Source organism: Myotis yumanensis, unplaced genomic scaffold, assembly GCF_028538775.1.
Source record: "Myotis yumanensis isolate MYYU_CA2020_CCGP unplaced genomic scaffold, mMyoYum1.0.hap1 SCAF_7, whole genome shotgun sequence".
NCBI lineage: Eukaryota > Metazoa > Chordata > Mammalia > Chiroptera > Vespertilionidae > Myotis > Myotis yumanensis.
In genome coordinates this window covers 48661226-48684596 of record NW_027223758.1, presented here as the reverse complement: position 1 = coordinate 48684596, position 23371 = coordinate 48661226, and the positions used below count along the sequence as shown (strand labels likewise).

Below are 23371 nucleotides of genomic sequence, written 5' to 3'. Positions count from 1 at the left end.
ATTAGCATATTATACTTTTATTATTATAGATTAAACAAAGTATATATGAACAATAATGTGTGACTAAATATTTTTATTTATTCCGATTTTAAAGTTTTTAAAAAAGGTATAATATTTTACAAAAATAATTTAAATATATGTGCAGACCACATCTCTTTATAAAGGCCCTAAGAATAGCACAAATTCCTTTTTAGGAAGTGGAAAGGGATAGTTTTAATAATAATACCCAGGGAGAAACCAAGATGGCAGCACAGGAAAACACCGGAAATTGCTGCCTCACACGACCACTTCAAAAATACAACTAAAAGACAAAACAGACATCATCCAGAATCACAGGAAGGCTGGCTGAGTGGAAATTCTACAACTAGAAGGAAAGAGAAAAGCACACTGAGGCTCAGAGGAGGTGCAGAAGTAAAGTGCAGAGGTATGGAGGCGCATGTGGAAAGGGCTGGCAACTGAGGACACGGTTGTCTTTTTCAATCTGGAGGGAGTCTCAAGCTCCTGACTGCTCTGAACTCCAGTTCTGGGCGAGTCTCTGGGGACCCAGACTCACACAGGGAGAAACTGGACTGTCTGGCATGGGTCAGAACTCGAGGGCGGCTTTCTCTCAGAGGTGCTTGCAGCGATTACTGGGACACTGAGACGTGGGGCCTCTTAGGGCAGGACTGAGGAGCAACCATAGCTGCTTGCTCTGCCCTGTTGATCCCCTGAGACCCCGCCCTACCCAAGCTGTGCACAGAGGCTTTTGCATATGAAAGGCCTGCCCCTTTGCAATCTGAAAATTACCTAACAAACTGCAGCCGGGACAGAGAGACCCAGAACTTCCAAAAGAAGGCCCAAGGTCCCACAGCAGCTTGCATTGTTTCACAGCTGGGCCTCAACTGAGCACCTCCAAACCCCAAACAAAGAAGAGGAATCTGCAGATCTCTCCATAGCTCCTGCTGGGTAGCCTCAGGTAGAGACTAAATTAGCACCTCCTTAGAGATCCAAAAGCCAGTGTACCCAGTGGTCAGAGTGGGACCATCCAGATTACAACTCCTCAGATCCATAAGGGACACACTCAAGGGGCAGACTCAGTGAGCACCAAAGCCCCACTGAAGCAAGTCTTGCCCCATAAGGGTGCCTCCAGCACAGAAGTTCTCCCACTGCAGACACAGCTGATTCTCACAGCCAATTAGCCTGGAGGTCAATTCCTCCCAGTGATACCAACAACAATCAAGGCTTAACTACAACAAGACTGTGCACATAGCCCACAAAGGGGTGCACCAAGAGTGTCCACCTCAGGTAATTGGGGAGGCTGAGCCACTGGGCCTTATAGGACACCTAGCATAGAAAGCCACTCTATCAACACAGGGAAGCAGCCAAAATGCAGAGATAAAGAAACAGGTCACAAATGGCAGAAATGGAGGAAAGCAAACTACTGGATGTAGAGTTCAAAACCAAACTTATATGGTTTTTCAAGAATTTTCTAGAAACCGCCAATAAATTTAGTGAGACCCTCAAGAAATCTAGTGAGATCCTTGAGGTTATGAAAAAGGACCAACTAGAAATTAAGCATACACTAACTAAAATAAACAATATTATACAGAGTTCCAACAGCAGACTAGAGTATCGCAAGAATCAAGTCAAAGATTTGAAATATGAAGAAGCAAAAAACACCCAACCAGAAAAACAAAAAGAAAAAAAAGAATCCAAAAACATGAAGATAGTGTAAGGAACCTCTGGGACAACTTCAAGCGTACCAACATCCGAATTATGGGGGTGCCAGAAGAAGAGAGAGAGCAAGATATTGAAAGCCTATTTGAAGAAATAATGACAGAAAACTTCCCCTACCTGGTGAAAGAAATAGACTTACAAGTCCAGGAAGCGCAGAGAACCCCAAACAAAAGGAATCCAAAGAAAACCACATCAAGACACATCATAATTAAAATGCCAAGAGCAAAAGACAAAGAGAGAATCTTAAAAGCAGCAAGAGAAAGAAACTCAGTTACCTACAAGGGAGTACCCATACGACTGTCAGCTGATTTCTCAACAGAAACTATGCAGGCCAGAAGGGAGTGGCAAGAAATATTCAAAGTGATGAATAGCAAGAACCTACAACCAAGATTACTTTACCCAGCAAAGCTATCATTCAGAATTGAAGGTCAGATAAAGAGCTTCACAGATAAGAAAAAGCTAAAGGAGTTCATCACCACCAAACCAGTATTATATGAAATGCTGAAAGGTATCCTTTAAGAAGAGGAAGAAGAAGAAAAAGGTAAAGATACAAATTATGAACAACAAATACACTATCAACAAGTGAATCTAAAAATCAAATGAATAAATAATCTGATGAACAGAATAAACTAGTGAATATAATAGAATCAAGGGCATAGAAAGGGAGCAGACTGACTATTCTTGGGTGGGGGGAAAGGGGTGTGGGGGTGCAGGAAGAGACTGGACAAAAATCGTACACCTATGGATGAGGACAGTGGGGGGGGGGGAGGGGGTAAGGGCAGAGGGTGGGGTGGGAACCGGGTGGAGAGGAGCTATGGGGAGAAAAAAGAGGAACAACTGTAATAATCTGAGCAATAAAGATTTAATTTAAAAAAATGATATCCACATAAATAATTCAAACAATTTTTTTCTTTATGTCTGTTTAAATTAACTTTTTATCATTTACAATAAAAACATTTTTCATTCATTGTCACATTCATTCATTGCTCAGATTCATAGTTCATCTGTCTAAAACATGCACCCAAATGTTTAAATAGTTGAACGAAGTCTCCAAGGCAATTTTGAGGGTGTTTTTATTGTTTTCTGTTACAACAACCCTGTCTCATTTTACCTGGTAAAAAGGTCACGTATGTATTAATTTGGGCATCAAAATATAAACCCAATTTACCTGTAAAATGCTACATTGGTTTTATTTTTTTTTCTCATCTATGAAGTTTTGTTAAACAATTCAAATATACATTTTCCCACTTGATGCCAAAAATATCATCTTTAATTAGAAAAAAAGTTAAGCATTTAAAAACATACATATCACTTTGTAAGCCAACTCAAAATCATGACTTTTTTCAAAAACAGTTGCTACATAAATGTTGTTACTTGTTTAAAAAGAAGTAGTTAGGAGACTAACATTATCAAGTCTGCACTTCCCACTAGTGGCAACATACAGTAAATGCATGTTTCTTTTAAAATTAAAGACCAAGTCTATCTTAAATATTAGCTTTCTCAATTAAATTTAGAGCCCATTATATTACAGAACAAATACACATACACTCTAAGAATAACATGATTTTTGTGGGCAAACTATTTCTCCTGGATAAAACTAATTTACTGTCAATGTTCACACCCAGAGACATCATGATTAGTTAGCTACCTGTGTGTCCATATATAAATGTATGTGTGTGTGTGTGTGTGTGTGTCCAGAGTTTAAGCTAAAAACAAAGCTACTCTGGCGATCTAACATACATCCATCAGGGAGAAATCATCTAAAAATAGCTGGTTAGCTTTAATTATTTAATTTACACCTCACTGAGAAATGTTCTCAAATTAACTTTCTGTAGTTCTCACTGAAATTATTTTTCCTTATACTAGTAGATGATTTTCAAGCAGGCAACATTTGTTAAGAATATTAGGAAAAGTTCTCCCTCCTTTCTAATCTCAGTGGTTCTCAGGGTGACAGAGCTGACTTATTTCTGAACCTCTGCACAGAGGTTACCGTGCCTTCTGGCCAACAGGGTGCCTGCATCTTACAAGAAGTAAGGCTTATTCTGCCACCTAAGGTTCCTGAACATCCCATCGTGTGGATTTGCGAACTTATGTTAATGACTCTAAACTTTACCACTTGCTGGAAACAGACCTGAAACAATATTCATGGGGAATTTCATAAAGAGGAATATTGCTTTTTTAACAACGAATGAAGAGTGCTTTTAATTAAGGCATAATTACATCGCTGAATTAGATGCTCTTCAAACAGCTGTCAGCAGACATGTGGTTTATATGTGAGTGTGCGTGTGTGTGTGTGTGTGTGTGTACTCTCTCTCTCCCTTCCTCCCTCTCTAAGTGTGTGTGTGTGTGTGTGTGTGTGTGTGTTATTTAGAACAAGATTTCTTATGACCTGAGTTTGACCAGTCCACCAGTGATATGTGAGTTCCAACATTCCTCTTATAGAGGAAATTCCACTTTTAACCTTTTTTCCTTTGTTTATAGAGGCTTCTGGCCCCCTAGGTTACACATAGACCAGAGAGAACCCTCAGTTTCATTTCTTCCTTTACATCCTAAGTCTCCATACCTCTTTCCTATTTTTGGATGTCGATTCTTTCAGTTCTTCATACTTCTGTTTCCACAAAGACACAGCTGACTCCAGTCGTTCTACTTCTTTTTCCAGGGATGAGCGCATTCTAAATAATTAAAAGAAAAACAAGCTTACAATTTAAAAATAATTTTAGTAATGCATTCAAAATTAGATGTGCTCTTTTTCTATTTTTTTTTATATTTACCTTATATGTGACCATAGTAATTACAGGAAACCTTTTTAAATTTATGAAAAAATTATAAATATTGAATAAACTCTAATTTATTATTCTGTCAATTAGCTTTACAGTTGGTTAGATATATTTCATATAGCTTTGCCAGTATTGAAATAATTGACTTTCTGTCTGCTTTCTCCTGTATTTTAATTTATTGGAGCAATAAGAATATAACATGGGAATGTTTTTTTCCTACAGAATTTTAAAATGTTTAAAGAAATAAGTATATATAAAACATTAACAATTTTTATTAAAGGATATTAATTGTATTTGTGTATTTATGAATACATTAATAAACTTTCTCCTTAAAATAATTTTCAGAATTATTTTACTCATAAATAGAATAATTAAAAACTGGTCTTGATAATTGGAGGAAAATCTAGATTTTTAAATTTACAAGTTCAAAATCATACAGTAATACAGATAGAAAACTTTTCTGTAAAATTAAACTTTTCATGCATAATTTTAATTACACAAACGTGTCTACATAAGTAGAAAAAAGGTTAACTAATTTGTCAGTTTTTTAACATACATATTTGGAAAACTTGCTTTATTACATAAAGGACTTTCAGCTTTAATGGACAGCCACTGGCCTGAATTAGTCTATATGGAAGTTTTACTGTACTTAAATATCATGTATTTATTCCTCAGTGTATATAAAAAAAATAACTAATAATTGTTTGTTTACATGAAAATTTTGTATTTTTATTGTGTAAAAAGGTAAAATTTAGTCAGAGATGTGACAGGACAGGTAATTCATAAAAATGAATGGCAATGTGATACTTTAATATTTTTAGGATAGCCTCATCAAAAGGTTTGTGACTATTTCTGCAAGCAAGCATTAAGGACATTGCATATTTAACTTTATATAGCAGAGGGTGCTCTTTAAATTCTTCATTTTCTGGCCTAATCAATGTACTCTACATTTTATAAAGATTTTCATAATTGATTACTCACATAGTTAAGTTTAAGCTATCATACTACTTGAACTATAAGAAGGAAAAGAAAAAAATATAATTTTACACTAAAAATATTGCATTTTTATGCACAAATTCTTAAAAAATATTAAATTAAGATGAACTCAGCAAAAATATAGTATTTAATATGATGATATAAACTTTTAAAAATAAGATTGCTAAAATGTATACAATTTCCAGAATACAAAAGATTAAAGGTAAACCAAAATAATATTTATGGAAAACTATTATATTTCTATGCAACCTTTTGGTACTTTGTAAACTATCATGATCCCATAATAATTGGGCATAACATTCAGACATCTAAACAGAAAGATTAAATAAAATACTTTTCAGAGATTAAAATTCCTGAAACATTAATATCTTGAAATAAATATTAATCATTTATAAACTGTGTGATAATTTATTGTAAAATATCAAATCAGTATTTTCTTATAGGCCTATTAAAGTCAAATGTCTGTACCAGACAAAAATAATTAACTTTCAATGACATTTAGATACCACTTTTCTATTAGTCCAAAATTTAAGCTAAGTATTAAACAATGAATAATAAAAAATTTTATACATATACTTTCATTTCCTGATTGCATTCCCAACTATTTATAGTTATACCTTTCAGTATCTTTCATTGTCAGCACCTTTCAGCAAATAGACAAAGCCATATATAGTTCATTTAATTAGAAAATAGATATTTAAAAAATATTGTAAAGCTCTCGGAGACATCGGGAGGACCAGAGACCGAAGCTGGAGGTGATGCCTCCAGGAACAAAATCCACTCTCATGCCACCGAACTGGTCCTAGGAAAACCCCATGCCTGTCACCTTCCCTGCCTCTTGCCAGTACTCTTTCCTGGTATCAATTAAGTGTGCCTGATGAGCATATATATTCATACTACAAGCCTGGTGCACAAAATTCGTGCACTCGGGTGGGGGGGGGGGGGTCCCTCAGCCCAGCCTGCGCTCTTTCGCAGTCCAGGAGCCCTCGGGGGATGTCCGGCTGACAGCAGGCGCAGGCCTAAGCCATCAGTTGGACATACTTAGCACTGCTGCAGAGGCAGAAGACGTTCTCGCCACCGCCGCTGCACTTGCCAGCTGTAAGCTGGCTCAGGGTTTCTGGGTGAGTGGCGCTCCCCTGTGGGGGGAGCATCATATTGACTGGTCGTTCTGCCGTTCAGTTGATTTGCATATTAGCCTTGTATTATATAGGATTAGCCAATTTAAGCAGGAAAAGAATATTAATAGTTCAAAGAATCTCTAAGAGAGTCAGAGAAGGAAATGGGGATCCCATGAAGTGAGAAATAACAAACAGCTATTGAAATCTTCTCATCCACACCCACCAAGGCCCCCAGTAAAGTACAGAGAGCACAGCATGACCTCAGTACCAACTGCTGGGCACACAGGATGGTGTCAACGGAGACCAAAGGCCACTACCCCTTGGGAAATAAGATGTAGCCACCACCACTGCCTTCCTCCTCACCAGGAGGGAATCGGGTGCTTTCTTCCTTGGAGCATCAGCTTTTGCTAAGAAGACAGGCAGCTACCTTTGAATACCTGCTCCCAGGTCAAATGTCTGCACCCTAATTGGCAGACAGACCGAGATAGAAACTTTCTAGCCTTTTTTGTAGACTATTCAGAAAAATGGACTCTGTCTCGTTAGGTGGACAACCACCTAAGCACAAAATAGATCCTGGGAAATGACAAATGGCAAAAGTACACAAAAATCAACTCAAATGAATTAAAGACTTAGATATAAGACCTAAAGCTATAAAATTCCTGGTAGAAAACACAGGGAAAAGCTCCTGGAATTGGTCTTGGCAATGATTTTCTTAATTCAACACCAAAAGCACAGGCTTTTGGCAAATCTCAGATACTGGATAATTGCACAGAAAACTGAACAGTACTATGAGTACAATAATGTGATGAAATTGAGCGTGTTCAAGGAGGAGTTCCTCGTCAGTGATAACGGTGGGAATGATTCCCACAATCCTCCCACTGATGCCTGTGCTCCCGTCTGGAGAATTTTCCCACCAGCTGGGAACACAGAAAAAACCATGTTCACATCTTCTCAACGCCAGCCACCCACTTGCTGATATTCCAGGGGGAGGAATTTAAAATACTAGACAGATTTATAGCAGCAGTATATGCTATATCCTTGGGAAACATTCTCCTGACAGAGAAAAGTCTTTGCAGTGGCCTCCTGTGGATTGCGAGCTAATGATGATTCATAGACACAACACCCATGGGAGGGTTCCGTAAAGAGGAGAGTGAGAAGGCAAACTGGATACTGAGGGCTCCTTCCCCCTTATTCTTTGGCCTGTATAGGGTTTTTATATTGGAGTTGCTGAGAACTGGAGAATTTACTTTTATGGAGGTAGTTCATTTATTCCAAGGAAGTCAAATATATATGTTCATGTGAGAGAGTAAAGATACACATGGGTATCATCAAAGCTGCATCTTAGGAAGTTTACCTCAAGGAAATACAGTTTCATGCTCCCATTATGGCAGTGAAGTACCGTCGTGTGTGGGTTTGAGAGAAGTCTATAACCCCTAGAAAGTTAAATCCTTCAAGAAATAAAACACAGAGTTTAGAACTTGATGGAGACCTACAGTCTAAAAATTACTTCAATTTTATTTACTTTTCTACTCAAGTTGATTGCCTCTATTAGAAATGTACAGTTAACTGTAGAATAATAAATACTTATTCTATAAACAGATGCTTGTATTATCACAATCTATTCATGTAGTGAAGTAGAAACCAAGAATCTAAAGAAGTTAGTGGTAATATAAATATCAGAGGGACTAATAAGAAACTTATCATAGATAGAAAAGAAATGACAGATAAAATACTGTACAGTATTTGTGAAAGGTTTGTGTGTATATTTATTAATATTTCAATTAATTTAAACCATGGAAACTGAAACCATCATATAATAAATATATTCACATATATGTGTATATATATATACATATATTTTTCCCAGCTTTTTAAAATTTTGCTTATTAAGAGTTATAACAAAAAAAAAGAGTTATAACTAAAGAGATGGGAAAATGTTTTTAAATTTGGGAACCACATCTTAACATGCATCAAATATTCTATAAATATTCCCTTCAAATATGAACAATATAAGCATATGGAGTAATTCATAATAGTGGTCAGTTTCCCAGACTTTATTTGTGTTTGATCCGTAAGAATTCAGTGAGTAAGGCAAATGGCAAATTGCATTTTCCAAAGATGGCGGCCACAATGGTAGAATCCTACACGCTCTTGTCATAACTGGACTTATGCCCTCCACCCATTGAGGGAACTCCTCTTCCTTGAACTTGTCAGCCTGTGAGACTGTCTCCACCAGTAAGTATGATGAAGTGATGTTAAGTGACTTTTGAGGCAAGGTCATTAAAACACTATATAGTTCTCACTGAGCCTCTAAGACAGCAGTTCTCAACCTGTGGGTCGCGACCCCTTTGGCGGTCAAACGACCCTTTCACAGGGGTCGCCTAAGACCATCCTGCATATCAGATATTTACATTACGATTCATAACAGTAGCAACATTATAGTTATGAAGTAGCAACGAAAATAATTTTATGGTTGGGTCACAACATGAGGAACTGTATTTAAAGGGCCAGAAGGTTGAGAACCACTGCAAGATGTTCACTTGCAACCTAGCCCTATGCAGTGAAGAAGCCAAGAAGCCATATGGATAAGACAGGCCACCTGCAGGTGTTACCACGAGGCCCGAGGTGAGAACTAAGATCAGCCACATTTCAGAGTGAGTGAGGCTTCAGATGGCTTCAGCCCCCAGCCCTGGAGCTCTCCCATCTGATGCCACACACAGGAAAGTGTGCTCCGGATCCATGAATAGACACACGGTGATTGTTTCAGTAACTGTTGTTTGGGGAGTTCTGTTACTAAACAATAGAAAACTGGAATATAAGTATCATTATGTATAGTTTTACCAAGGACAAAATAGTATCTACTGGCTAAGTAAATATAAAAGAACAAAATATATCAGAACCAAGATGAATACCCAAATCATTGAACCTCAATTCTAGTGCTCTTTCCTCTATACCAAAAATGGTATACGAGTAAGGCATCTTATTCTGTGATTAATACCTCTCAAAATTGTAATTTGTATTTTATTAATCTAAGAGACAAATTGACTTAGTGTATTGATAATATACTGGCTATTTTAACCATATACATTAATAATTTAAATATTAATAAGGTAAATCTACCAGAGCTGATGAGTACAAGGTTATGATGAAAGAATAAAAACTAATAAATTATAAATCACTCTTCAAAATTTTAAAAAATGAATGTAGCATAGAAAACTCATCTTTTAAATATTAGAACATAATGACTAATCATGGGTAAAAGGCATTATCAAATGGCCAGCTTGCTTAATTTTAAGAAAGTTGAAAAACAGAGTTGGTTAAGGGAGACGATGATTATACTGATCATTGTCATACTTACTCCCTTTCTTTCCTAAGGATTTTTTGGAGCTCATCCAAATGCTCCTGCAGAGTGGAAATTTCAGGCACTCCATCCTCCAAAGGCAGGTGTCCCACTGGCTGTCGTAGCCCAGGTCTCATTGCACAGTTTCCGGAACCACTGTTCTCGAATAAATCAGAGCAGTCTAGATGGAGTTTCTCCTCATTTAATCTTAATGGGTCGAGAATCAAACCTTCTTCCTAAAAGGAAAAAACATAAAACAGTTATTACTGTTGAATTTTTAAATCTCTCAGTAGGAAAATCATGCAGAGTATTTCCATACTTTTGGAAGGAAATAAATGTTATAATTCATGATCAAACTCATATTTTCACTTTTTAAAATTGGATTTGTTGGGGTAACATTGGTTTGCAAAACCATACAGGTTCCAAGTGTACAGTTCAACAAAACATCTGCACACCACATCATGTGCCCATCGCCCAAAGCAAAGTCTTTTTCCATCCCCTTCCCCTCCCCCTTTGCCCACCCCCGTTTACGCCTCACCCCCTTTCTCTCTGGCTATCACCACACTGTTCTCTGAGTCTATGTGTTATGTATATTTTCATTTTTTAATCATTCTCTAATAGTGTTAGATGGCCAAACATTAACTTGATTTCTTCAAGCATCTTTCTTTCTTCCTATGTTGTACCTTATTATAATCAAATACATTTCTCAAAAAGTCTGCTTTAACTTTTAGTTTGAGTTTTCTTTTTCTAATCATAGCTAAAAATAGCCAAGCATGAACTTGAACAGCTGTAAAGAGTTATTTAATGAATTTATGAATTTCTCTTTAAAGTTTATTTTGTCACAAGGCACTTGAGAGTTTCAAAGGAAAGCCAGCTGATTACTTTTTAACATCTTTGCAGGGCAGAGGAGAAAGAATTTTCAGGAAATTCTTGAATCTTTTAATAGGCTTGTTTATTGAAATATTATTTAGGTCACTAAAGCTCAAATAGAGTTTAATGGGACATTTTAATATACATAAGCATCATTTATCAGAGCAGTACACTGCCTCAAAATATTACATCATAATTCCAAAACTTGGCCAAACTCATGCTATAGATATCTGTCTATAATTTAAATTTGCCCTCATTTGTGGGTTTAAAATGAGATAAAGAAAAGTTCAAATAAAACCTTGATTAATAGACAAGTTCAAATAAAATATTAATGACACTTCATTTTTAGTATTTATGTATTTACTTATTTTAAAAATATTTTTATTAATTTCAGAGATGCAGGGAGAAAGAATCATTGATCAGCTGCCTCCTGCACACCCCACTCTAGGAATTGAGCCCGCAACTTGGGCTTGTGTCCTGACCGGGAATCGAACCATGACCTCCTGGTTCATAGGTCGATATTCAACCACTGAGTCACACCAGCCAGTATTTATTTTTAAATGTTAGGTTACTAGCATGACTCATCTCTTCATTTTCTCAACAATTAATGGTTATTATGTCTCATTTTGAAAAACAATAAAATAAGACGTGTTGTTCTCCTTGGAAAATACCATGGTAAGACAATCCATTCATACGTAAGTATCTTTAGAGTTAGCAGGAAAACTGATCGAAATAAAAACAGCTAATTAAAACTTCAACTTATTTCACTACCATCACAAAGAATTTTAACTATCCTTTTCCCTAAATAAATAAACTTTTAATAAAGATCTACTATGTATGATGTTCTTGGTACTAATGATACAAACATATTCCAAATGAAGTCCCAAGATATTGAACATTTCTCAGTAAAACATATGTGAAGAGAATCTTTCACATTCTCAAATGTGGTGTCTATTACTTGTAATAATAAATATTTGTACATTCAGAACAATTTAAGTGAGCTATATTCCCTAGTCTCCATCACTATATTCAAATACATACATTAATAGAGTTGAATTTTGAGAATATATAACATTTTTCCAAAGATATACACAACAGGACTAATAGCTTAGATTATCAAGTTTAAAAAATTTATATTTAAAACAAATCTGGAAGACTGAATAAGCATAACTAATTAGATTTTTTAACCTTTTTCATTTACAATGAAATTTATATTTACCATAATTTACGTATATCATGAAAAGGCTTAAAATTTTAGATGGAATTATAGAAGAGCAATTTTATGATTTTAGAAATGGAATTACATAGAAAAAATATAATACTAGTGGCCCAGTGCACAAAATTTGTGCATGAGTGGGGGGATGTCCCTCAGCTCAGCTTGCACCCTCTCCAATCTGGGACATCCCCCTCGCAATCCGGGACCGCTGGCTCCTAACCACTCACCTGCCTGCCTGCCTGATCATCCCTAACCACTCTGCCTGTCAGCCTGCTCACCCCCAACTGCCCCCCCTTGCTGGCCTGCTTGCCCCCAACTGCCCCCCAGCTGGCCTGATTGCCCCCAACTGCACTCCACTGCTGGCCTGCTCATCCCCAACTGCCTTCCCCTCCTGGCCTGATCGCCCCTAACCACCTCTGCCTTGGCCCTGCCACTATGGCTTTGTCTGGGTGGCAGCCACGGAGCCAGCTGGGGTGACCAAGGAAGCCAAGCCTCCCAGCCACTCCTGCCAGCTTTATGGCTCAGGCCAGCGCTGCTATCTTTGTTGCATCAATTTGCATATTCCCTCCTTATTGGCTGTGGGCATATTACTCTTTTATTAGATAGGATAAACTGATTCTATGAAAAGAGATAACATGAATTCCTAAAGTTTCCTGAAATATGTTCCATGGGTTGCTAATAGTAATTTCCAGTTTTAACAAAGTGTGGGGGAGGAGTGGTTCATAGATAAATATGGGTATGAACTGCTAGATTTTTAAAAAGGGTTTTAAAAACTATATTTCAAGCAGAATTTTTAGGAACTTCAAGAGTGTAAGTATACCAAGAAATTCCAAGAATGGGTATGAGACATTCTCTAAAGGTATTGGCCTATGGTACCCATTTTACAGGAATTAATTGTGAGGGCAGAATTCCAAACCTTGGGAAAGTTCAAACTACTGTATAAATAATTTATAATATTATTAACATAGCAAGATTAAATGGAGAGAAGTCTCTCTAAATATTTCCTTTTCACATAAAAAAACAACAACGTTGAATAGATTTTTGCTAAAAAAAAAAATTGTATGATCACTATTATAGTCTGAATGTATCCCCTCAGATTCATATGCCGAAGTCCTAACCCATAGTACCTGAGAATGTGACTGTATTTGGGGCCAGGGTCTTTAAAGAGGTGATTATTTTAAAAGGAGGTGATTAGGGTGGACCTAATGACGGCACGCCTATAGGAAGAGGAACCTTGGATACAGACACGTACAGAGAAAAGACGATGTAGAGGTACAGGGAAAAGAAGGCCATCTATAAGCCAAGGAGAGAGGCCTCACAAGAAACCAACTCAGATCTCAGACTTCTGGCCTCTAGAACTTTCTGTCACTGAAGTCACCCAGTGTGCAGCACTGAGTTATGGAAAACAAATATAGTCCCCCCTGGATCTGTGATTTCCCCTTCCTCCCATCACTGTCTAAGGCATTCTAATATGTCCGTAGACTCTGGATTACCGTCTTTATTTGCTTACCATAGTATTTCTGTTCTCCTTTGTGGGAAATTCTGTTTTCACCAGACACTCTCTGATAGACTCACACATTTGCAAGCCAGTTTGAAATTGATCCCTTTGTACATAGGACATATCTATGAAACTAGGACGCGTCTGGTTCAGGGCAACTCTAGCTTCCAAGGTCTCCTTTTGATGTGGCGGACTTTGCTTCTTTTTCAGTGCACTCAATTCTTTCACTGTCATCTCTAATTTCATTCTGAGTTGTCTTCCTTCCTCCCTGGCACTGTTCCTCTCAGCTCGAACTTTACTCCACTTTTCCCTCCAGTTGGCTGTGCAGTCTGACCACCACCGCATGGTCTTCTCCATCTGAGCAGCTCTGGCCTTGACTTCTTCCAGTTCCCGCAGGCGCAGCTCTTCACAAATATCCCATTCATTGGTGTTGCACGCGTGAGCACAGAAGCTGTGGGCAGCATGAGACTGTAGCCCATTAAGTGGCCAACAAGAATTACAGGTGTCCCTGGGGACCGAGGCAGGTGCTCCCATGTCGGGAGGTGGTTTAACTGCTGACTGCTGCATCCCAAAGATTTGTGTTTCCTCAATTAACCGATAAATGGATTCTAAATTCATGTTTATCTTTTCAGATCTAAGAAAAGACATACAAAAAACCCACATAATTAACTTGAAATTCCCTTGCAGTTACAAAAGCAAAACTTAATTTAAAATTTTTGGAAAAAAAATAATGCATCTTTTCAATATTGAATATTTTCTTTTAAGCATAACTAAAATATAGAGAAATTTATGCATTTGTAATTACCCTGAAAGAAACAGGAATTGCTTATATTGAATTTTACCAAACAAATACAAATAAAAATATGAAGATACAATTGTGGACAGCATATGACATGAGTAATTCATTTTAACAAATCTAATGCTATGCATGTAATAGTGTAACACATATTGTCCATTTACTATTCGATGGTCCCCTTTCCCCCTGCTAATAATTAAAGCAGAGATAAACTAAACAGAGTTTTAGCACTTTCAAAGCTTTCTCACAAAATCAAAAAGAGCTTTCTATATAAAATAGCAAAAAGCAAATTAATTTGTAAATTCAAACACTTCGTATCAATTATGCAGATCCATTATTTATTCAATACAGCAATATTGCTATACTGAGGATATAGCAGTTCGAAAATTTTAAAATAAATGCTTAAAATATGGAGGTTAATCTACAAGTTAGTAAAGCTGTGTGTTTGTATAAGATTGCCTATTTTTATTATCAAAGAAGATTTGCTGGTGCATATAATTTACGTACAAGAAATTAATTTCTCTCAGTTTTCCATTTGCTTTTACACTGACTGGCCAGATTATTATGACCACCTGACATTTGTAGGCAAATTAGCTATAATTTCATGCTGAAGTTGCTAGAGGGCCAGACCATTATAAATAGGGAGGCAGGTTGTTGACCACAACAGTATAAGTGATTTTTTTCTGAAGATATGGTTAAACAACGCGATTTAACAGCCTTTGAATGTGGAATATATATATATATATATATATATATATATATATATACACACACACACACACACACACACTAATAAAAGAGAAACATGCAAATTAACCAACACTCTGCCACTCTGCTACACCCACAAGCCACCCCACCAGCCAATCAGGAGCAAGTATGCAAATTAACACAACTAAGATGGTGGCGGCCACAGAGCTGGAGCGAGCAGGAGGCTTGGGTTGCCCCCGGTGATGGAGGAAGCCAAACTTCCCACCTGCCCTGGCCAGTCCTGTGTCCGCTCAAGTCTACAAAGTTTCAATTATAGAAGATAAATAAATCCCAGATACCTGCTTCCAGCCCGCCCTGGCCTCCCCTCAAGGAGGTGCTGAAAAAAAGAAAACAAGGGGAGGTTAGGAGCTTAGGTCACTGGGGGGCGTGGCCAGCCTGAAAATGGCCCTCAGCCCCTCACCCAGTCTGGCCAGACACAGTAGTAAGGACCCCCACACTGAAGGGGGTGTGGCAATTCTGTAAACAGCCATCAGCCCCTCACCCAGGCTGTCCAGGCACCCCAGTGGAGACCCCCACCCTGAAGGGGATGTGGCCAGCCTGCAAACAGCGATCAGCGCCTCACCCAGGCTGGCCACACTCCCATGGGGTGAGGGTCCCCGCTGGGGGGCTTAGCCAGCCGGTAAACAGCCCTCAGCCCCTCACAGGCACCCCAGTGGGGACCCCCACCCTGAAGGGGGTGTGGCCAGCCTGAAAACAGCCCTCAGCCCCACACCCAGGCTGGCCAGGCACCCCAGCAGGACCCCCACTCTGATCTGGGACACCCTTCAGGGCAAACCAGCCAGTCCCCACCCGTGCACCAGGCCTCTATCCTATATAATAAAAGGGTAATATGCAAATTGACCCTAACAGCAGAACAACTGGGAATGACTGGTCACTTTGACACACACTGACGCTCAATGCAGGAGCTGCCCCCTGGTGGTCAGTGCGCTCCGACAGGGGGAGCTCTGCTCAGCCACAAGCAGGCTGATGGCTGCCAGCATAGTGGTGGTGATGGGAGCCTCAGCAGCGCTAAGGATGTCCGATTGCAGCTTAGGCCTGCTCCCCGCTGGCAAGTGGACATCCCCTAGGACCCCCGGGTTGCCAGAGGTATGTCTGATTGCCAGCTTAGGCTCAATCGCCTGGGGAGTGGGCCTAAGCCAGCAGGTGGACATCCCCCAAGGGGTCCCAGACAGCAAGAGGGCACAGGCCGGGCTGAGGGACCTCCCCCCGAGTGCAAAACTTTTGTGCACCGGGCCTCTAGTGTATATATATATACAGTGGGGCCTTGGCTTACAAGTGTCCCGACTAATGAGTTTTTTGAGATACCAGCTGTCTCTCGGCTGATTTTTTGCATTGAGTTGACAGAGTAATTTGAGTTAACGAGCTCCTTAACAAGCTCCTTAATGAGCTTGGTCTCGGAACGAATTAAACTCATAAGTCAAGGCCCCACTGTGTATATATATATATATATATATATATATATATATATATATACTGAGTGGTCAGATTATTATGACCACCTGATGTTTGTAGGCAAATTAGCCATACACTGCATTGTATGGGATATGGAAGCTGAAGGCCTGTTAGAACACCTTTGCTCTCTGCAGTTACCAAGATAAAATGTCTCCAATTTGCACAGGAACACAAGGATTGGACAGTCGAGCATTGGAAAAAAGTCATGTGGTCCAATGAATCACATTTCCAGTTGCATCCTGCAGATGGCAGAGTGAGAATTTGGTGGAAAGAGCATGAAAGCATGCACATTCATGAGTACAACCCTTCAAGCTGGTGGGGGCAGTTTTATCATTTGGGGCATGTTTTCCTGGCATGATTTGGGCCCTTTAATCACGTGAAACAACGTCTGCATAACACAACATACCTAAGTATCGTTGCTGATCAAGTTCATCCTATCATGTTGATGGTGTATCCCAATGGAGATGGCTTCTTCCAACAAGACAATGTGCCATGCCATGGTGCTCATATTGTGCAGGAGTGGCTTCAAGAACATAAGGGAGACTTTACCTTGCTTAGGTGGCCCCCACAATCACCAGATCTCAACCCAATTGAGCATTTGTGGGATGAAGTCAAAAGAGCCATCAGGCAGCTGGTTCCATAACCATCAAATCTCACAGAACTGGACAGTGCTATTCTTCAGGCATGGTGTCAGATTCCTTGCATCACCTTTCAACATCTCATTGAGTCAATGCCAAGAAGAATTGCCGCAGTATTGAAGTCAAAAGGTGGCTCAACGAAGTACTGATGGGGTGGTCATAATAATCTGGCCACTCAAATTCAAATATATCCCATGTTCAAAGGCTGTTAAATCGCATTGTTTACCCATATCTTCAGAAAAAAATCACTCCTACTGTCATGGTAAACAACCTGCTTCCCTATTTATAATGGTCTGGCCCTCTAGCAACTTCAGCATGAAATTATAGCTAATTTGCCTACAAACGTCAGGTGGTCATAATAATCTGGTCACTCATATAGCTACTAGTGGCTGGTGCATGAAATTTGTGCATGCTGGGAGTGTCCCTCAGCCTGGCCTGCACTCTCTCCAAACTGGGACCCCTCAAGAAATGTCCAACTGCTGGTCGGACATCCCTCTCACAATCCGGAACTGCTGGCTTCTAACCACTTACCTGCCTGCCTTCCTGATCACCTCTAACCACTCTGCTTTCCAGCCTGCTCACCCCCAACTGCCCTCCCCTCCTGGCCTGATCACCTCTAACCACTTCTGCCTCGGCCCTGCCACCATGGCATTGTCCGAAAGGATGTTCGGAAGGTCTCCTGGTCTAATTAGCATATTACCCTTTTATTAGTATAGATAGATAATAAACTGTCTCTTTCTGAAACATTCATTTGATCAACTGAGGGGATACATTATATCAACAAAATTAAAAAAGTCTCTATTTACTAAAATAAGGAGTATATAATATTAAATGTATATATCACTTTCAGTTGTAGAAAAACATACATTTTTAACAAGTGTTCTGTAGAGGTATCAAACCAATTCACTTACTATAATACTTATTACAATAGTATGGATTCATGGTTGCAATTATTTTTGTTAGGAATAGTAGATGTCCAAGCTTATTTTAATTAATGCTGATTTGAAGCATTGTTCCCTTCATTTACTATAATTCAGAGGGCATTGAGCATATAACTGACCAAATTTCTTTGACAATTAGTAATCCAAGACCAATCCTATATAATAAAAGCCTAATATGCTAAATGTCCGGTCATCCAGTCATCTGTTCAACCAATCAAAGCATGATATGCTAAGACCACTCAACCACTCACTGTGACATACACTGACCACCAGGGGGCAGACGCTCCAACTGGTAGGTTAGCTTGCTGCTGGGGTCCGGCCGATTGGGACTGAGCAAGATGGGTCAGACATGCCCTGGAGCCCTCCTGTGGTCCCTCCCTGGCTGGCCAACCTCCCGTGTCCCTCCCCGGCCCCGATCATGCACTAGTGGGGTCCCTCTGCCTGGCCTGCACCTTCTCATAATCCAGGACCCCTCAGGGGATGTTGGAGAGCCTGATACGGCAGGCCAGGTGGAGGGAACCCACTGGTGCATGAATTCATGCACTGAGCCTCTAGTCCAGTGATGGCGAACCTTTTGAGCTCGGCGTGTCAACATTTTGAAAAACCCTAACTTAACTCTGGTGCCGTGTCACATATAGAAATTTTTTGATATTTGCAACCATAGTAAAACAAAGATTTATATTTTTGATATTTATTTTATATATTTAAATGCCATTTACCAAAAATAATCAACCAAAAAAATGAGTTCGTGTGTCACCTCTGACACACGTGTCATTGTTTCGCCGTCACTGCTCTAGTCCTATGTAATAAAAGCCTAAAATGCAAATAGACTGAATGGCAGAATGACCGGTTGCTATGATGCACGCTGACCACCAGGGGGAAGACGCTCAACACAGGAGCTGCTCCCAGGCCCCAGGCCCCGACTGGCAGCCACAGCGGGGGGGGTGGGGCCAGCAAGTGGGTGGTGCCAGGCCAGCCAAGACAGGTGCCAGCAGAGCCCCCCAATTGCACCACCAGTCACCCCACAGATCAGCCCTGATCAACAGCCAGGCCTAGGGACCCTACCCTTGCACAAATTTTGTGCACCAGGCCTCTAGTATTAAAATAAAAGAGAACAAAAGAAAATTTTAATTAAAAGTACACCAAATAATATATATAATATATATTCACATATATATTCTTATATACATAAGGAATTATTCCTTTTAGTTGAAATTCTAAAATGAAGACAGCAAATTGATTTTAGCATATTAAAATTAAACTTAACCTTGCCATTTTTCAAAATAAATCAGTACCTTGAAATTGTAATGCCTTTAAAAATGTCTCATTAACTTTTCCTTTACTCATATTTTTGAAGACTCTATAATTGGATTCTGGTACATTGAGATCTTGCCTACCAATTAACTATGTATTTTTCACATCTGACTAAATAAGACTGAGGTGGGTTTAATCATTCAGTCCTTGAACTTGAATAGTATTTCCTGCTCTAAAGCATTTCTTAAGCAAGCATAAATGGAGATGTTTAATCATCCTATGTCTTTATTAAATCATTTGTTTTTCCTACACATATGTGTGCACACTCATGTTTTATTTCAGATGACTGTAAACGTATTTGTCAGTGGTTGTAGCACAATGCCTTTGATGTATGAAAAAATACTTTAAAAAAAAGAAAAAATACTTTAATGCTATTCACCTTTTGGTCTTTTATTCTTATTTTTGCATTGTTTTCACCATAAAAAGTATGGGCATAAGAAAACTCTAGGAGGTGATGGGTGTGTTTATTACCTTGATTAGGGTTCTGTTTTCATGGTGCATGTACATGTCCCAACTCATCAAATTGTATACATTAAATATGTTCAGTATTTTGTATCAATTACACCTTAATAAAGCTATTAAAAGTGTTCATACAATCAGGCTTCCATGATTACTACCACAGATATTTGAATGCAGTACAGAACCAAATAAATAAAATTTTATGGGCATATGATGTATAGATAATATTACTAAACATATTATTTCTCACTAAAGAGGATTTTAATACGTAGGAAACTGGGCTCCAGGCTCTATTGGTTCAAGTTCTGACTCTGTCACTTCCTAAATAGATGTCCTTGGACAAATTCATAAACTGCCTCATACCCTCATTTGTGAAAGGAGACAGATATGTCATACATCTCACTCAGTTCTTGTGACTGTTAGATAGAAAAACGCCTGCAGATTGACTGGCCCAGGCTGTCTCTCAGGCAAGGGGACAGTTTTCCTCAGTGCTACATAAGTTACTAATATGCCACCTTGGAATTGCATTAGTTAATTTTTTCAGTTTTTTTTCTCTCTTTTAAAAAGGTAATGATATACTTAAAAAAAAAGATTGCAATAGATATATTAATTTTACAAAAAGTTCTGAATTTCATTTAATAAAGTTATAGTCTGAATTTTATATTATATTCATATTATTCAGTTAAATATTCAATACTATTATCTCCATCCAAGAGATGAGAACCTAGGACTTAGGGTCTTAATGTAAGCAGCCTAAGTCATACACTTACAAGGGGTCAACCTAGTTTGGGGATATATAACAACTAGAGGCCCAATGCATGAAATTTGTGCACTGGGGGGGGAGGGGATTCCCTCAGCCTAGCCTGCACCCTCTCGCAGTCTGAGAGCCCTTGGGGGATGTACAACTGATAGCGGGGAGCGGGCTTAAGCTGTCAGTCAGACATCCTTAGCTCTGCCGCAGAGGCAGAAGAGGCTCCCGCCACCGCTGCTGCGCTCGCCAGGCATGAGCCCGGCTTCTGGCTGAGCAGCGCTCCCCCTGGTGCTCAGTGAGCATCATAGCAACTGGTCATTCTGCAGTTTGGTCTATTTGCATATTAGCCTTTTATTATATAGGATTAGTTTCAGGTGTACAGCATAGTGGTTACACAATCATATACTTTACAAAGTGGTCCCCACAATATTTCACATACCCACCTGGCCTGGTACATAGTTATTACAATATCATTGACTATATTCCCTCTGCTGTACTTTATATTTTTGTGACTACTCTGTAACTACCAATTTGTACTTCTTAATCCCTTCACCTTTTTCACCCAGTTCCAAGCCTTTTCCCTCTGTCAACTGTCAGTCTGTTTTCTATATCTATCTGAGTCTGTTTCTATTTTATTTACTTATATATTTTGTTTTTTCGATTCCACATAGAAGTGAAATCATACACTATTTGTCATTCTCTGTCTGACTTATTTCACTTGGCATAATACCCTCTAGGTCTATCCATGTTGTCGCAAATGGCAAGATTTCCTTCTTTTTAATGGCTGAGCTGACATTGTGGTTTGAGCGAATTCAGTCTTCTCATCATAGATTATGGAACTGCTGATCTGGGGCTTGTCCATCCCTCCACCCTTCTCTGTCATTCTGCTTCTGTGTCCCATGCTTCGGCCACCCTATCTCTGTTCCTTGTACAAACCTCACCTCAACAATATTCATTGTGCCATTTGACTGCTTTATAGGAGCACTGTGCCTTTCCTCCATACGCCCACTTCTCCCTGGCTTCTCATCCTTCGGCAGCAACTAGCTGACCTATGTCTGACTCTCCTCCATCCCCTTAGAGGCCCTGCATCTCGGCAGAAAATCTACCTTTGGCCTCCTCTGTGATAGGGAAGGGAACAGACATGGCTTCTGCCATCCTGGTACCTTGCCAATAATCAACAGCAATACATCAAATAATCGTGCATTTCCATGCCTTTGAAAGAAATTAACAGTGTACTGTGGTTCAACACATACCTACATACTTAGTTAGAGAAGTCTCTCTGAAGTGACATCTTATGCATTATCTGAAGAGTGAAGCAGACCAGAAATAAAAGCATTTTTGGCAAAAGTTACACTATGGAAGAAGAATAAAATAGGGTCCAAGGGATTTTTTATTGTTTATACTTATTGCTTTCCATTAACCTATAGGAAATGAATTCTAAATTAAACTCTTTTTAGATTTTTTTTCTCCAAAAAAGCTTAGGTCCTCTACTACATACAAAATAATGTTAATAAAAGTCATAAGCAAAGAGAAAAATAGATTCAAAACATAATGCTAAGGAACAGTTGTTACTATAGCTATGACACCATATACTCTGATAAAAAGAGAAAAGGGGGATCTGTTTTCCATGTTCAGGAAAGTAAAATATCATATTATATTTTAAAATGTGGCCTGTGAAGCATGCACAAAGGATTAGTATAAAAACTTATGCATTTTTCCCTGTCCCTGTTGCTCAGTTGGTTCAGCACTGTCCCATGCACCAGGAGGTTGCCAATTCAATTCCTGGTCAGGGGACATGCCCAGGTTGCCATCTTGATCCCCAGTGGCGGGCAAGCAGGAGGCAGCCCATAGATGTTTCTCTCTCTTCCATGTTTCTAGCTCTCTCTCCCTCTCCCTTCCTCTCACTGAAATCAATAAAAACATATTTAAAAAATTTTTTAAAGTATGCATTTGTATGGGTCTAAAGCAGGAAAAATAATGTATTTTTAAGGACGCTTTGCAAGAAACCTAAATAGTAAATGTTGAAAATGCAGTTGTGGCAGTGATAAATGAAACAGTCGCAGTGATTAAGTAAAACAATAACATTGAATGGTTATATGACATCATTTTAATATAGTTCCAGTTTTGACCATGGTTAAGTATTACATTTAAGAACCCGTACACTGTGGTGAATTATACAAATGGTTATAGTCTGTTTGCTGTGAATGTGAGGTTTTAGAATCCTATAGAGGCAGGAAATACTTGCACAAAGAGGGCAACTGAATAATATAAAATAAATTTGTACATGTTACCAATTATTTAAAGCTTAGCTACTTATTTCCCCAAAGCATTGTAGTATAAGACAAGCATAAATGTAAACATTTAAAAACAAGTATATTCATGTTTGCCAAGAGCCATTAATAAGTTATAAATTGCATTATCTAATCATATGGAAATTATCTTTAAAGAATCTGCATATAATTCAGATGATAAGCCATGCCTCATTCTGACTCTTCATTGCTTCCTATCTCTTTACCCTATTATCGTTACCTAATATTGTTTAATCCATGTAGCACTGTTCTAAATCAATGTGGTGGTTTTATTTTAGTCTAGGTTTCCACTAAAACATTATTTAAGAAAAACAATATTTTTCTTAGACAATGTTCAATGATAAAAATTAACTTCATTTCTTTCAAAATAAACTATTTCAGAATAATGGCTCCAAATCATATCTTGATGTTA

General features: G+C 38.7%; 1 protein-coding gene across 5 annotated transcripts in view; it reads right to left on the bottom strand.

Moving 5' to 3' along the window:
* Positions 1-23371, bottom strand: part of CCDC102B (coiled-coil domain containing 102B) — a 148234-nt gene that overhangs the window by 100522 nt on the left and 24341 nt on the right. For 3 of the 5 annotated variants that reach the window (XM_070421545.1, XM_070421543.1, XM_070421547.1), the window contains exons 2-5: positions 15374-15411; positions 13544-14165; positions 9966-10183; positions 4280-4388 (exon numbers count right to left, since the gene is read on the bottom strand). In XM_070421545.1, coding sequence (XP_070277646.1) covers positions 4280-4388; positions 9966-10183; positions 13544-14149 — 933 coding nt within the window. In that variant the 5' untranslated portion in view covers positions 14150-14165; positions 15374-15411. The remainder of the gene's footprint in view (positions 1-4279; positions 4389-9965; positions 10184-13543; positions 14166-15373; positions 15412-23371) is intronic. The other 2 variants (XM_070421544.1, XM_070421546.1) reach the window with 1 other exon arrangement.